Source organism: Cetorhinus maximus, chromosome 11 (assembly GCF_964194155.1).
Source record: "Cetorhinus maximus chromosome 11, sCetMax3.hap1.1, whole genome shotgun sequence".
NCBI classification, from domain to species: Eukaryota; Metazoa; Chordata; class Chondrichthyes; order Lamniformes; family Cetorhinidae; genus Cetorhinus; species Cetorhinus maximus.
The window spans coordinates 9,229,178-9,241,925 of NC_135889.1; the positions used below are offsets into that span (position 1 = coordinate 9,229,178).

At 48.5% G+C, this 12,748-nt stretch overlaps 1 protein-coding gene across 1 annotated transcript in view; it reads right to left on the bottom strand.

Moving 5' to 3' along the window:
* Positions 1-2,041: 2,041 nt before the first annotated feature.
* The window catches only part of cpo (carboxypeptidase O), a 36,465-nt gene continuing 25,758 nt past the window's right edge, over positions 2,042-12,748 (bottom strand). Inside the window, exons 10-11 of the mRNA XM_078551511.1 lie at positions 6,746-6,830; positions 2,042-4,264 (exon numbers count right to left, since the gene is read on the bottom strand). Coding sequence (XP_078407637.1) covers positions 3,993-4,264; positions 6,746-6,830 — 357 coding nt within the window. The 3' untranslated portion in view covers positions 2,042-3,992. The remainder of the gene's footprint in view (positions 4,265-6,745; positions 6,831-12,748) is intronic.

Consider the following 12,748-nt stretch of genomic DNA (forward strand, 5'->3'; position numbering starts at 1 on the left):
TCTTAAAATAAACCCCTCATTATTGCACCCAGCCTACGCAGCTGACATTGTAGATTGTGGAAACATGGTATCCTTGAATAAATGATGCACTGGCAAACATTCAGTGCATGAAAGAGGTGAACACATTTTTTCAATATTTCTGTAATTAATAGTGTGCTGAGTAATGTATAATTCATTCACATCTGGTGTTGTCCTGCCAATTTATGAACATATGCAGCCTCCACTGGGGCGAGGAAAACACTGATTTCAAAGCTGAGTTTGAGAGACCTGGACTCTGTGCTTTGTCCAGCTAATACTCCCTTGTATCAGGAATCTTCAGCATTTCCTTAATGGACTGCAGCCTATGTTAACAAGAATTGCTCTTACTCCTTGCAGCAAGCTAAACCTGCGTCTCAGCTGTGCTATTGAAACATGGCCTTCAGCAACTTGGACATAGCAATGTCCCTCTTCCAGGAGGGGAACATAGATGTGATTTAGTTCAATACTAGTATTAGAAGGAACTATTGTCCTTTTCCGTGGGAGCCAGTTTAAAGGATTTAAGCCATTGAATATCAGAGTACGCAGATGATTGACTGCTCTAGTCTTTTTGTTATTGTAGGGGTAATGGAGATGGTGGCATAGTGGTAATGTCACTGGACTAGTAAGCTAAATTCTCTGGGGAGATGGGTTCAAATCCCACCATAGCAAATTTCAATTCAGTTAATAAATCTGGAATTGAAAGCTAATCTCAGTAATAGCAACCATGAAACTATCATTGATTGTTGTGAAAACCCATCTGGTTCACTTTAGGGAAGGAAATCTGCTGGTCTGGCCTACATGTGACTACAGCAATGTGGTTGACTCTTCACTGCCTTCTGCAATAGCCTAGCAAGCCACTCAATTTGAGGGCAATTAGGGATGGGCAACAAATGCCCACATCCCATGAAAAAATAAATAAACACAAATTCAAAAATTATCTGGAGTAGATGATCCTCATTCCTGTAATATAGGAATATGGCAAGAATATGTGAAGCATGTAAATTGCTTCCATTTGATTGGTACTGTTAATTGGTATTATCTTTGGGATCTGACTTTTTAGTGTTGAATAATGCCAATATTATTGGAGCAAGACCCAGAAGTTTCCATTCAATCACCTCTACAAGTCAGAAATCAGTTACCACTGACCTGGCTCTGGACCTGTGTGCAGAATGATAAGGGACTGGGACAGTCGACGGGGATTGCTATGACCTGCACTGAGTGCAGTGTTTAAGAAATGTATTAATAGACACTGCAACAACACTGTTCCCACCTGTCACGGGTTGTGGGCAGTTAGTCAGGCACAGTGAGTCTGTTCAATCCTGTAACTATTGTGAGGTACTGCACTGTTAAGAAAAACAGGAGTTGCATTTCTGTAGCACCTTTCACGAACAAAGGACATCCCGTGGGATTGAACAGCCAAAGGAAGCACTTCTAAAGTACAGTCAGTGCTGTAAAGTAGGAAATGGACAGCCAAATTACATGCTGCAAGTCCCCAGAAACAGTAATGAGACAAATTAATGATCAGATCGTCATTTTTAAAGGTTGGTTGAGGGATAAATGTTGTGAAGGGCACAAGGAAGGACTCCACTGCTCATCTTCGAAAAGTGAAGATTTTTAATGTCCACTGGAGAGGGCAGAGGGGGTCACAATTTAATCCCTCATCTGAAAGAGGCCACCTCCGACAGTGTCACAGTTCCTCAGTCCTGGGAGTGTTAGCCCAGGTTTTGTGCTCAGGCCAGTGAGGTGGGACTTGAACCTTCTAACTCAGGTGAAAGTTCTACTGAGGCACTAGGAGCTGACAGTGTTGATTGTAATATTGGTGCAGTGCTTAGTTCTGCATCCAGCCATTATAGTTGACTGAGTGGATACAATGCTGTGGTCACAGGTTGAAATGTCCTGGGCGCAATGCCAGACTTCCTTCCCCGACCCAGAGAGCATGGAACATTGAGGAAAGCAGGAGAGGTGTGAAATCCGCTTACTGCAAGTTTTACTGAGACTTTCATTCAGAGATTCAATTGGAGTGGTGAAAGAAATAATTTTATTATGCTCGCAGAACATTGAGCGAATCAGAACTGAGACTGAGAAAAATTCTACATTTGTAAAATGCAACGGAGAATGCAGCTGTCATAATGGGAATTATGAGTGGTGGGCACTTATCTCAATATATCTCACTAGTATTGCTGAAAAAAGATTCAAGCTATTGAAGCTGTTCGCCTCACACTCACCAGGACAGATTCACAAGAACAGCTATGCTAAAGGGAACAGCAATTGATACTGCTTGAGAAAAGAGTGCTGATTGGTTGGTAGAGGTATTGCCATGGAGAATGCACTAGGGGACCATTGACTGCCAAGCTTTTGTTTAAATTCAAACCAGGCAGGTCTACTCTGATTGCTATGGGGAATGAATCAGAGAATGGCTGTTCCCCCAAGCTTTTGTTTTGTTGAAAAAGGCAATAATGGAGATGTTTCTGTTTGCAAAGGACGGGATATATGTGTGTGAATGTATGTAGTTGGTTTGAATTTAAACAAAAGCTTGGCAGTTAACTGTTCCCTGGTGCATTTTCCATGGCAACGTCTCTACCAACCAGAGTCCACTTGCCAACCAATCAGCACTCTCTTCTCATGCAGTATAAATTGTTGTTCCCTTTACAATTGGTATTATTGCGAATCTGTCCTGATGAGTACAAGATGAAAAGCTTCGGCACCATGTCTCTTTCTTCAGCAATACTAGAGTTCTGTACTACCAAACGACCACCTCACTAGTAATTAAATGACATCCATTATTTTGATCTTAAAAAGCCACCGTCCCTCCATTTCATTGGTGGAATAACGATTGGGAAAATGGCGACATTTGGATTAGAATTTGGGAGCTTTCCCATTTCCTCCTATGGTCCATGTTTTGGGGTCAGTTTTCAGCACCTGAGCTACATGCCCTCATCCCCCTGCTTCCCCAACCCCCACCCACCCCAAAATAATAAAAACTGAAAATGCCGGAAAAATCTCAGCAGATCCTGGCAGCATCTGTGGAGAGAGAAGTGGAGTTAATGCTTTGAGTCCAAAATGACTTGGAACAGAAGAAGATGAAGCATTGGGACCATGTGGTCATATTGGACTGGAAATGTTAACTCTGTTTCTCTCTCCGCAGATGCTGCCAGACCTGCTGAGCCGTTCCAGCACTTGCTGTTTTTATTTCAGCTCTCCAGCATCTGCAGGATTTTGCTTTTAGTACTACCACAAGATATCTGCTGATAGATTTTGCCTGTGATATTCTGTCCTTCATGACAGTGACCCACTTCCACCCTCATCCCCTAGAATTCCCCGACCATTTAGTAGGAATACCAGGTCGAGCATCCTTTATCTGAAACCCTCGGGGCCGATTGCGTTTTGGTATCCTGGTATTTTCGGTTTTTAAATGCCTACCGCACTAACCTTCCGCGCTGCAGCTTGGGTCCGGTCAGCAAGGTTCACTTTGGCTCGGGTCACTGACTTCCCGTGCAAAAAAACGCGTTCAGTTTTTGGACGTGTTCAGTTTTCAGAGACACAGATAAAGGATACTCGACCTGTGCAAGCAAATCTAGTGATCGTGGAATTTTACAGGACAGAAACAGGCCATTTTTGTCCAACTGGTCGATGCTGGGGTTTATGCTCCGTAGAAACCTTCCCCCACCCTATTTCATCAAATCCTATCACCATATCCTTCTATTCCTTTCTCCCTCACGCACTTACCTAGCTTTCCCTTAAATGCATCCATGCTTATTCACCTCAACCATTCCATGCTGCACACCCTTGTCACCCTCTGTGTTAAAATGTTTCTCCTGAATGCCTCATTGGATTTATTAGTGACTATCTTATATTTATATGGCCATTAATTTTGGACGCCCCCAAGCAGTGGGAACATCGGTTGTGTGTTTATCCTACTGGACCCCTTCACAATTTAAAGACCTCTATCGGGTTATGTATCTGCCTTCTCTTTCCTAAAGTAAATTCGCAAAGTGCACGCTTAATAAGCAGGACATCAGCACAGCCGACCACAGGGCCGCAACAGTCGGAGTGGAGTTCGGGAAATGTTTGTCGTATACGTGTTGAATAATGGTGGTCACAGCATCCATGGTTTCCTCACAGGTTGGCTGGATCTGATCTTCCGGGAGGAGGAACTGATAGGTCCCATTGTCTCGGAGCTCGAACGTGTAGGAAAAGTCGATTCCAAGGTCACCCGCCCAGTCCCGCGAGGAGCCTGATGAATAATCTGAAAGAGGGAACACTTCAATACATACGATGACTGGATGCACCATTCTCTTACTGTTGAACACCAGCTTGCATTTATAAAGCTCCTTTAACGTAAAACAACATTACAAAGGTACAAAAACAGAAAATGTTGGAAAAACTCAGCAGGTCTGGCAGCATCTGTGGAGAGAGAGAGAGAGTTTTGAGTCCATATGACCCTTCTTCACAGCTCTGAAGAAACGTTCACTCTGTTTCTCTCTCCACAGATGCTGTTGCACCTGCTGAGTTTTTCCAGCATTTTCTGTTTTTGTTTCAGATTTCCAGCATCTGTGGTATTTTGCTTTTATTACAAAGGTACATCCTCCTTTTGTGCAACCCCTTCCTTCTCACCGTGCCTTCAGCTGCCTAGGCCCCAAGTTCTGGAACTCCCTCCAATACTCTCCACCCCTCTATATCTCTCTTTCCTCCTTTGAGATGCTGATTAAAACCTAACTCTTTGACCAAGCATTTCGTCACCTGTCCTGATATGTCCTTATGTGGCTTGGTGTCAAAGGATAGGGCTCCTGGGAAGTTCTTTGGAACGTTTTTACTATGTTAAAGGAACAGGATGACCGCGGGTTGTTGCTCAGAGGTTTAAGAAGAGAAGCAAAGGAAGAAGGATGGGTTTTATGGAGGGTCTTAAAGCAGAAGGGATAGATCAGAGAGGTAAAAAGATGAAACAAGAAGAAACCGGGACATAGGAGCAGGAGTAGGCCATTCAGCCCTTCGAGTCTGCTCTGCCGTTCAATACATCATGGTAGTGGTCTCAACTCCACTTTGCTGTCGCCCCCGCCCATAACCCTTGTCTATCAAAAATCTGTCAAAATGGGCCTTGGATAAATTCAATGACCCAACCTCCACTAATCTCTGGGTCCTTACTGACACCCCCGTTCATGCAAATTTAGACATTAGCTGTCTCTCCTATGTTCCTGCTTGATTATTTTAAATGTCATTCACTTATGATTATTTGCCCATCATTTCGGGGCCATGCACTTTTCCAATATTTTTTGTCCTTTGAATGTCTGCATATCTAACCATTGTCAGAGATGAAGTTAATGCAGTGTTCATGCTTCCTGGCATTTTAAATCTAACAAATCCAGGGACAACCACATTGCTGTGGGTTTGGAGTGTCTGGAGTCACATGTAGGTCAGATGGCACATTTCCATCCATCCCTAAAGGACATCAGTGAACCAGATGGGTTTTTATGACAAACTATGATGGTTTCATGGTCACTGTCACTAGCTTTCAATTCCAGATTTATTGCTTGGATTTAAATTCCGCCAACTGCCATGGTGGGATTTGAACCCATGTCCGCAGGGTGTTCATCCTGGGGACTCTAGTTTACTAGCCCAGTGACGTTGACACCACACCACCACAATACCCCCCTAAATTTTGATTCCTGATCTAACTCTTGATCTAACCCAGTCATTTGTCTTCTCTGCTCCTGGTCGAACCGAAGGTTATGCCCAGAGTGTTTACCTATCTCTATTTTTTAGATGCCATTTGGCCTGAATTAAATAGCGCAGAAGGAGGCTCATTGTGGCTATGCCAACTCTAATCCCATTAGTCTTAAACCAGCTTATATGTCACCTCTCTTCTATTTTTACTTAGTTCTGTTGAAGAGTCATACGGACTCGAAACGTTAACTGTGTTCCTCTCCGCAGATACTGCCAGACCTGCTGAGTTTTTCCAGGTATTTTTGTTTTTGTTTTGGATTTCCAGCATCCGCAGTTTTTTGCTTTTATCCCATTAGTCTTATTCACCTCTTTCCCTCATAGCCCTCCATTTTGTTTCTCTTTTCCGAGTGTATATCCTTGCCCGCTCTGCAATTCTAGCACATCATGTCTCCATCGGTGCTTTAGTTCTTTTCAATCTTCACTTTGACCACGGTGATATTTATTTTTCTAAACAAGAGGTTATCAGGCAATTCAAGGCCATGATCCATAACCACCTTTCAGGAGGAATGTTTCACTTTTGGTCAAGTTTTAAAAAATATTCTTTCCTATCAAACCTAGACAGTGAACTTTGCCTGACCATCTGACCAAGATTAGGTGACTATCGCTGGTGACTATCACCCTGTGCTACAGTTTAAATGATACCTCAATGCTCCACACTGCGGCTTGTAACATTGCTAACGTTTTGCAACCCACAATATAATGTTTGTACTGTGTTGGCACTCTTTTAATCTGTGCTGGAGTATTCAATTTCCTCATTGTGGAATTTGATTTTGAGTAATCATTCCAACCTGTGGCTTTCCTTCAAGAGGACATCAGTCTTCTAAATGGTATTGACCATTGTAATGCAAAACAGCTCCCTCCTTTGTAAAATATTTAAAAAAAGCAGGGCTTTGTAGTCAGGCTTGAGAGAAGCCGACCTTGGGAATGTCTCTAGGTCTGAGCTGATCAAAGTGAGATTGCACAGGGAGTGAAGAGACAGGTCAATAGCATCAATGGTGAAACCTACAGAGGACCCATGAAGAAGGCCCGACTTTGAACTTGGTCCCATGCTTCTGCTGCAAAACGTTGGCTGCTTTCTCTCCGACTCTCATCTGCAAAATAACAGAGCAGCATTACTCAAACAGGAGGCCCTGACAGGAAAGAATTCTAAAACTCAGAATGAGCGAGGTGCAGCGCTTGTCAATATCAAGGCAACTCAGTTCTACGATGAACTGGCTGAGCATATTTTTATTTATTCTTCCTGGGATGTGGGGTGTCACCGGCAAGGCCAGCATTATGTTGCCCATCCCTAATTGCCCTTGAACTGAACGGCTTGCTGGCGCCATTTCAGAGGGCAGTTAAGAGTCAACCACATTGCTGTGGGTCTGGAGTCACGTGTACATGCGAACATGCAAAATAAGAGGAGTAGGCCACTCGGCCCCTCGAGCCTGTTCCGCCATCCAATAAGATCCTGGCTGATCTGTTTGTGTTTCGAGTTCCACATTCCTATCTATCCCTGATAATATACAAACATATGAATTAGGAGCAGAAGCAGACCACTCGGCCCCATGAGCCTGCTCTGCCATTCAATAAGATCATAGCTGATCTAATAACCTTTGATTCCTTTGCCTAACAAGAATCTATCTACCTTTGCCTTAAAAATATTCAATGACCCCGCTTCCATTGCCTTCTGAAGCAGAGAGTTCCAAAGTCTCTCCAACCCTCTGAAAGAAAAAAAATTTCTCCTCATCCCTGTCCTATATGGGTGACCCCTAATTTTAAAACAGTGCCCCATAGTTCTGGACTCACCCACAAAAGGAAACACCCTTTCCATGTCCATCTTGTCAAGACCATTCAGGATCTGAGGTACTTCAATCAAGTCAACCTCACTTGCCTAAACTCCAGTGGTAACAAGCCTAGCCTGTCCAATCTTTCCTCATAAGCCAACCCAATCATTCCAGGTATAAATCTAGTAAACCTCCTCTGGACCACCTCCAATGCAGTTACATCCTTCCTTAAATAAGGAGATCAAAACTGCACACAGTATGTTGGGTGTGGTCTCACCAACATCAGACTGGGTAAGGACAGCAGGCTTCCTTCAAGGACAGTAGTGAAGCAGATGGGCTATTTATGACAATCAATGATGGTTTCATTGTCACCATTACTAAGGTTAACTTTCAATTCCAGATTTTTTTTTGGAGTTGCAGTGAAATTAATGGTGGGATTTCAACCCACATCCCCAGAGTATTAGTCTTAGGCCTCTGGACTATTAGTCCAATGACATGACCACTACAACACGACTTTGTGAGTGGGATCTAAAGGCAGAGACTTGCAGGTTCTGAGCACGGCAGCAAAAATTCAGACAGGAATCGGGAATGGTCTCTGCCAGTCAGGCTGGAGCTGAGGGGGTGGATTTCGAAAGTGGTCATATTTGGAAGAGCCTGGGGTTTGGGAAAGTCCAAGATTTCCTTTCTTCCTGGGAAGTGGGGTGTCACTGGCAAGGGCAGCATTTGTTGCCCATCCTTAATTGCCCTTGAACTGAACGGCCCCACAAAAACTTAACCTGGGGGTGCTCAATTGTTGAGTGTTGTCGAGTGGGGGTGGGTGTGAGGTTTTCAGTTGTTGAGTGGGGGTGGGTGTGGGGGTTTCAGTTGTTGAGTGGGGGTGGGTGTGGGGCTGTTCAGTTGTTGAGTGGGGGTGGGTGTGGGGGTGTTCAGTTGTTGAGTGGGGGTGGGTGTGTGGGGGTTTCAGTTGTTGAGTGGGGGTGGGTGTGGTGTGATCAGTTGTTGAGTCGGGGTGGGTGTGGGGTGTTCAGTTGTTGAGTGGGGGTGGGTGTGGGGTGTTCAGTTGTTGAGTGGGGGTGGGTGTGGGGGTTTCAGTTGTTGAGTGGGGGTGTGTGTGGGGGTTTCAGTTGTTGAGTGGGGGTGGGTGTGGGGGTTTCAGTTGTTGAGTGGGGGTGGGTGTGGGGTCTTCAGTTGTTGAGTGGGGGTGGGTGTGGGGGTGTTGAGTTGTTGAGTGGGGGTGGGTGTGGGGGTTTCAGTTGTTGAGTGGGGGTGGGTGTGGGGTGTTCAGTTGTTGAGTGGGGGTGTGTGTGGGGGTGTTAAGTTGTTGAGTGGGGGTGGGTGTGGGGGTGTTCAGTTGTTGAGTGGGGGTGAGTGTGGGTGTTTCAGTTGTTGAATCGGGGTGGGTGTGGGGGTTTCAGTTGTTGAGTGGGGGTGGGTGTGGGGGTTTCAGTTGTTGAGTGGGGGTGGGTGTGGGGTGTTCAATTGTTGAGTGGGGGTGGGTGTGGGGGTTTTCAGTTGTTGAGTGGGGGAGGGTGTGGGGTGTTCAGTTGTTGAGTGGGGGTGGGTGTGGGGTGTTCAGTTGTTGAGTGGGGGTGTGTATGGGGGTGTTAAGTTGTTGAGTGGGGGTGGGTGTGGGGGTGTTCAGTTGTTGAGCGGGGGTGAGTGTGGGTGTTTCAGTTGTTGAGTCGGGGTGGGTGTGGGGGTTTCAGTTGTTGAGTGGGGGTGGGTGTGGGGGTGTTCAGTTGTTGAGTGGGGGTGGGTGTGGGGTGTTCAGTTGTTGAGTGGGGGTGGGTGTGGGGTGTTCAGTTGTTGAGTGGGGGTGGGTGTGGGGGGTGTTCAGTTGTTGAGTGGGGGTGGGTGTGGGGGGTTTCAGTTGTTGAGTGGGGGTGGGTGTGGGGGGTGTTCAGTTGTTGAGTGGGGGTGGGTGTGGGGGGTTTCAGTTGTTGAGTGGGGGTGGGTGTGGGGGTTTCAGTTGTTGAGTGGGGGTGGGTGTGGGGTGTTCAGTTGTTGAGTGGGGGTGGGTGTGGGGGTTTCAGTTGTTGAGTGGGGGTGGGTGTGGGGGTTTCAGTTGTTGAGTGGGGGTGGGTGTGAGGTGTTCAGTTGTTGAGTGGGGGTGGGTGTGGGGGTTTCAGTTGTTGAGTGGGGGTGGGTGTGGGGTGTTCAGTTGTTGAGCTGGGGTGGGTGTGGGGGGGTTTCAGTTGTTGAGTGGGGGTGGGTGTGGGGTGTTCAGTTGTTGAGCTGGGGTGGGTGTGGGGGTTTCAGTTGTTGAGTGTGGGTGGGTGTGGGGGTGTTCAGTTGTTGAGTGGTGGTGGGTGTGGGATGTTCAGTTGTTGAGTGGGGGTGGGTGTGGGGGTGTTCAGTTGTTGAGTGGTGGTGGGGGTGGGGTGTTCAGTTGTTGAGTGTGGGTGGGTGTGGGGGTTTCAGTTGTTGAGTGGGGGTGGGTGTGGGGGTTTCAGTTGTTGAGTGGGGGTGGGGGTGGGTGTTCAGTTGTTGAGTGGGGGTGGGTGTGAGGTGTTCAGTTGTTGAGTGGGGGTGGGTGTGGGGGTTTCAGTTGTTGAGTGGGGGTGGGTGTGGGGGGTGTTCAGTTGTTGAGTGGGGGTGGGTGTGGGGTGTTCAGTTGTTGAGTGGGGGTGGGTGTGGGGTGTTCAGTTGTTGAGTGGGGGTGGGTGTGGGGTGTTCAGTTGTTGAGTTGGGGTGGGTGTGGGGTGTTTCAGTTGTTGAGTGGGGGTGGGTGTGGGGGTTTCAGTTGTTGAGTGGGGGTGGGTGTGGGGGTTTCAGTTGTTGAGTGGGGGTGGGTGTGGGGTGTTCAGTTGTTGAGTGGGGGTGGGTGTGGGGGTTTCAGTTGTTTAGTGGGGGTGGGTGTGGGGTGTTCAGTTGTTGAGTGGGGGGTGGGTGTGGGGGTTTCAGTTGTTGAGTGGGGGTGGGTGTGGGGGTGTTTCAGTTGTTGAGTGGGGGTGGGTGTGGGGTGTTCAGTTGTTGAGTTGGGGTGGGTGTGGGGTGTTCAGTTGTTGAGTGGGGGTGGGTGTGGGGTGTTCAGTTGTTGAGTGGGGGTGGGTGTGGTGTGTTCAGTTGTTGAGTGGGGGTGGGTGTGGATGTTCCAGTTGTTGAGTGGGGGTGGGTGTGGGGGTTTCAGTTGTTGAGTGGGGGTGGGTGTGGGGGTTTCAGTTGTTGAGTGTGGGTGGGTGTGGGGGTTTCAGTTGTTGAGTGGGGGTGGGTGTGGGGGTTTCAGTTGTTGAGTGGGGGTGGGTGTGGGGTGTTAAGTTGTTGAGTGGGGTTGGGTGTGGGGTGTTCAGTTGTTGAGTGGGGGTGGGTGTGGGGGTTTCAGTTGTTGAGTGGGGGTGGGTGTGGGGGTTTCAGTTGTTGAGTGGGGGTGGGGGTGGGGTGTTCAGTTGTTGAGTGTGGGTGGGGTGTGGGTGTTTCAGTTGTTGAGTGGGGGTGGGTGTGGGGGTTTCAGTTGTTGAGTGGGGGTGGGGGTGGGGTGTTCAGTTGTTGAGTGGGGGTGGGGGTGGGGTGTTCAGTTGTTGAGTGGGGGTGGGTGTGAGGTGTTCGGTTGTTGAGTGGGGGTGGGTGTGGGGGTTTCAGTTGTTGAGTGGGGGTGGGTGTGGGGGTTGTTCAGTTGTTGAGTGGGGGTGGGTGTGGGGTGTTCAGTAGTTGAGTGGGGGTGGGTGTGGGGTGTTCAGTTGTTGAGTGGGGGTGGGTGTGGGGGTTTCAGTTGTTGAGTGGGGGTGGGTGTGGGGGTTTCAGTTGTTGAGTGGGGGTGGGTGTGGGGTGTTCAGTTGTTGAGTTGGGGTGGGTGCGGGGTGTTCAGTTGTTGAGTGGGGGTGGGTGTGGGGTGTTCAGTTGTTGAGTGGGGGTGGGTGTGGGGGTGTTCAGTTGTTGAGTGGGGGTGGGGGTGGAGTGTTCAGTTTTTGAGTGGGTGTGGGGGTTTCAGTTGTTGAGTCGGGGTGGGTGTGGGGTGTTCAGTTGTTTAGTGGGGGTGGGTGTGGGGGTTTCAGTTGTTGAGTGGGGGTGGGGTGGGGGTTTCAGTTGTTGAGTGGGGGTGGGTGTGGGGGTTTCAGTTGTTGAGTGGGGGTGGGTGTGGGTGTTTCAGTTGTTGAGTGGGGGTGGGTGTGGGGTGTTCAGTTGTTTAGTGGGGGTGGGTGTGGGGGTTTCAGTTGTTGAGTGGGGGTGGGTGTGGGGGTTTCAGTTGTTGAGTGGGGGTGGGTGTGGGGGTTTCAGTTGTTGAGTGGGAGTGGATGTGGGGGTTTCAGTTGTTGAGTGGGGGTGGGTGTGGGGGTTTCAGTTGTTGAGTGGGGGTGGGTGTGGGGTGTTCAGTTGTTGAGTGGGGGTGGGTGTGGGGGTTTCAGTTGTTGAGTGGGGCTGGGTGTGGGGGTTTCAGTTGTTGAGTGGGGGTGGGTGTGGGGGTGTTGAGTTGTTGAGTGGGGGTGGGTGTGGGGGTGTTGAGTTGTTGAGTGGGGGTGGGTGTGGGGGTGTTGAGTTGTTGAGTGGGGGTGGGTGTGGGGGTGTTGAGTTGTTGAGTGGGGGTGGGTGTGGGGGTGTTGAGTTGTTGAGTGGGGGTGGGTGTGGGGGTTTCAGTTGTTGAGTGGGGGTGGGTGTGGGGGTGTTGAGTTGTTGAGTGGGGGTGGGTGTGGGGGTGTTGAGTTGTTGAGTGGGGGTGGGTGTGGGGGTTTCAGGTGTTGAGTGGGGGTGGGTGTGTGGTGTTCAGTTGTTGAGTGGGGGTGGGTGTGGGGGTTTCAGTTGTTGAGTGGGGGTGGGTGTGGGGGTGTTCAGTTGTTGAGCGGGCGGGGGGGGAGTTGATGAAAAGGCCGTCTTTCTGCAATAAAAGAACATCTCCCTATTGACAGGCGTTTTTCTACAGCAACAATCGGCCTCAGGGATCAGTTTATGGATTCACGCCCATCCACAAAAAGAAACACAAGGATTTAATTTGGAGTTCACGGCCCCAAAATCCCATCTCGCGACCCCACTGGATGTCGTGACCCACAGTTCAGGATGTCCTGGTCTAACTCTTTTTGGGGCACCCATCCCGGAGACCCAGCACCCATGGGAGAGGTTTCAAAATGATTTACGTCCATGGCAAAGTGACCATGGAACCATCTACTGTAAAGGATCCAATGTGGATTAAGATTAGAGCCTGCGTTCTGAGTGAGAGCAGCAACTTTAATCCACCCCCAGTGTGAACTGAACCAGAGTGTTTAAACAACCCACAGTCAGTCGCAAAGTCTGAATAGAGCTCAAGACTGAAT